Consider the following 3,158-nt stretch of genomic DNA (forward strand, 5'->3'; position numbering starts at 1 on the left):
CACTGCACTCCAGCCTGGGTGACAGAGCGAGACTCCGTCTCAAAAAAAAAAAAAAAGAAAATGTTTGATTTGTAGACTACTGTCCTCTAAATTCATAGTAAATGAGGGCTTAGGGCTGGCTGGCATGATTTATGGGTTTTATTCAGCTTTTCCTTCATAATTGATACATGAAGTTACCTCATTTGTTTGTTTTCCACTGTCTTCAGGTACACAGGTTTCTGTTACAAGCTGTGAATCAGAAAAATGTAAGGACCAAGTACATGATACAGAGCATCTAGTATCATGTCACACACACAGGTCTTAGCTAATAAGTCCTTTTGGTGGTGGTGGTGGTAGTGTTACTTGTTGAAAACCCCTTCAGATTGACTTGAGTCTTCTTAAAAGCTGAACTATTTTATTATAAATTTCTACTTTAAAAGGAAGCTCAGGTGACTTCCTGATGCTCTGCTGTGTTCCCAGAAGCTTCATTGACATACAGCCGGAGGACAACCATGCCTCATCTTCTTATACGCTTCTCATAACTGGCTGCCTTGTGAGAGGACTAGGGATAAATACCGTGCATTATGTGCCTTTCCCTCTCACATGACTCCCATAGTATCTTCCTGCATATAGCTGGGAATCTGTGAGTAGCAGATTCGGATTCATGCATTGCATTTGGGAAGAAGAAAATCTGCAGAAAGATCCCAACCTTGCTACTTCCCTTCTGAGGGCATGGCTTGGGTAGCCCTTGTTTCAACATATTTCCTGGGGAAGTACTAGTACCTAGTACTTCAGATAAAGTCAAAGAAAATCTCACAGAGTGGGTGGCAGGGTCTCCTTATTTTATTTCCTAAAAACTCAGCAGTTTATGTAGTAAGGGTTCCCTAAGTCTCTACGGGGCTCATTACTGGTGGTGAGGGGCTTGGGGGAGGACGGAGTTTCTCATCTTAATTCTTTCCAGCAATCTCTCTGTCTGCTATGCCACAAGTGACTTGACTTGCTATTCCTAACAATCAGCAAGGCAGAAGGTAGAGCCAGCCATGCTAGAGACATTCATTAATGTTCTTATTAGAGTAATGAACACCTTGATTTCTAATAAGGATGTTCATTGGAGAAATAAGAGCACTTCCAATGAAATCTGTACATGGTATCCTCACTTCACACTGGTGCTTCTCAGTGTGCATTTTGGAGTCACCATTTGCAGTGGCTGTCTGCGTGCCAAAGTGCTTTGTGCTTATGTCTTGTGGTGCTTTGCCTTTTACTTAGTAATTTACATGATGCCTTCACCCTGAGATGAACCTTGTATGATGCCTTCACTCTGAGACTTGAAATTCTTCTATTTTGCTTAAGAATCTCTCTGATTATCCAACACTTGGAGGTATTCTCGAGAGATTTATAGCAGGGATGTGAGAAACAATGGCATTTTTGAACATGTGTCAGTATCTATGGCATTGAATACAGAGTTCCTACTCAGTAGAGATGGAACTTCACTATTTGGTTGTATAAGGCATTTAGATTTTTAAATCAAATGCCAAATAATTCTTGTTGTTCATCTCTAAGGGCAAGATAATTGTACCATCATAAGTATGTTATTCTCAGGCTCAAGGCAAAATTATTCCTGCAATGGATCTCTCCTTTGGTGACCAAGATATTTGTCATTCCAAGCACTACATAAAAACAGTCCCAACAGAAACGATCTGCCTAGCACTTAAAATTTGTGGGCTGTTTCCCGTCAAGTTATATCAAAATGCTGGTTTGCTACAGAAGCATACTTCGAAGTATGCATTGGTTCACTTAAAGGTTGACCCACTTAAAGCCAAAGGAGGCCAGGCACAGTGGCTCACACCTGTAATCCCAGCACTGTGGGAGGCGGAGACAGAAGGATGGTGTGAGCCCAGGAGTTTGAGACCAACCTGGGCAACATGGTGAGACCCTGTCTCTACAAAAAAATTTAAAAATTAGCCAGATGTAGTGGCGTGCACCTGTTGTCCCAGCTACTCAAGAGGCTGAGGCAGGAGGATCACTTGAGCCCAGGAGGTCAAGGTTGCGGTGAGCCATGTTCATGCCACTGCACTCCAGCATGGGCAACAGAGCGAGACCCTGCCTCAGAATAAAAGCCAAAGGAGTCTTGATCCTATTGCCACAAAGTGATTAAACCACTTTGTTCAAGTGGATAACACTTTAATAGCATCCTTTTAGTAAATTACTGCTCTCGTGCACTAGTTGTTCACCTGAAAGGTTAAGCGCACCTGCAGAGATAGGGGGCCTTGTCTAGTCTAAATTTTAAATATTTGGTATACTGGGTTTTTAATAGAATCAGAAGATAGTGTCCCAGCCTTCAAAATAAAAATCAACATTTTCTTTTTAAAGCTGCTCAAGAAGCCAGAAAAAGGAGATGAAAAAGAATTGGACAAAAGAGAAAAAGCCAAGAAATTGGACAAAGAGAATCTCAGTGATGAAAGAGCCAGTGGGCAAAGTTGTACATTGCCCAAGCGTTCTGATAGTGAACTTAAAGATGAAAAACCAAAGAGGTCAGTAGTCAAGGACTCTTTGTTATGTTTGATTTATACATGCTAGTTTCGCTGCTATGTCCTAGGCATGTACCTGAATTAAGATAAGCTGTTTTATGCAGGGCAAGGGGATGAGGAGGAACGGTTTCAGATATACCCTTGAACCTTGATCTGGGTGAATGGTTTTGGGGTTTTGTTCCTTTTTAAAACACTAGTATTTTTCACTCTGTTCTAAAAGTGCAACCTCATTGCAGGGGCCAAATCAGAATTACAGTGTTCTGCATTTGTGATTATAAGATCTTTCAGGGTTCTGTCTCAGAGTTGTTTTTCATGCAGACCTGAAGATGAGAGTGGTAGAGACTACAGGGAGAGGGAACGGGAATATGAACGAGATCAGGAGCGCATTCTTCGAGAAAGAGAGAGGCTGAAGCGGCAAGAAGAAGAGCGCCGTAGGCAGAAGGAGCGCTATGAGAAAGAGAAGACTTTTAAGAGAAAAGAAGAAGAAATGAAAAAAGAGAAAGACACACTTCGGGATAAAGGAAAGAAGGCTGAAAGTACAGAATCAATAGGCAGCTTAGAAAAAACTGAAAAGAAAGAAGAAGTGGTCAAGAGAGATCGAATAAGAAACAAGGTGCTGATTGTCATTAAACTTGTTTATGAGGGTTTTTT

At 41.5% G+C, this 3,158-nt stretch overlaps 1 protein-coding gene across 1 annotated transcript in view; it reads left to right on the forward strand.

The window, feature by feature from the left end:
* The window catches only part of UPF3B (UPF3B regulator of nonsense mediated mRNA decay), a 35,829-nt gene that overhangs the window by 11,757 nt on the left and 20,914 nt on the right, over positions 1–3,158 (forward strand). Inside the window, exons 6-8 of the mRNA XM_026451845.2 lie at positions 207–245; positions 2,350–2,510; positions 2,826–3,120. Of these exons, the coding sequence (XP_026307630.1) occupies positions 207–245; positions 2,350–2,510; positions 2,826–3,120 (495 nt within the window). The remainder of the gene's footprint in view (positions 1–206; positions 246–2,349; positions 2,511–2,825; positions 3,121–3,158) is intronic.

Source organism: Piliocolobus tephrosceles, chromosome 12 (assembly GCF_002776525.5).
Source record: "Piliocolobus tephrosceles isolate RC106 chromosome 12, ASM277652v3, whole genome shotgun sequence".
Taxonomy (NCBI): domain Eukaryota; kingdom Metazoa; phylum Chordata; class Mammalia; order Primates; family Cercopithecidae; genus Piliocolobus; species Piliocolobus tephrosceles.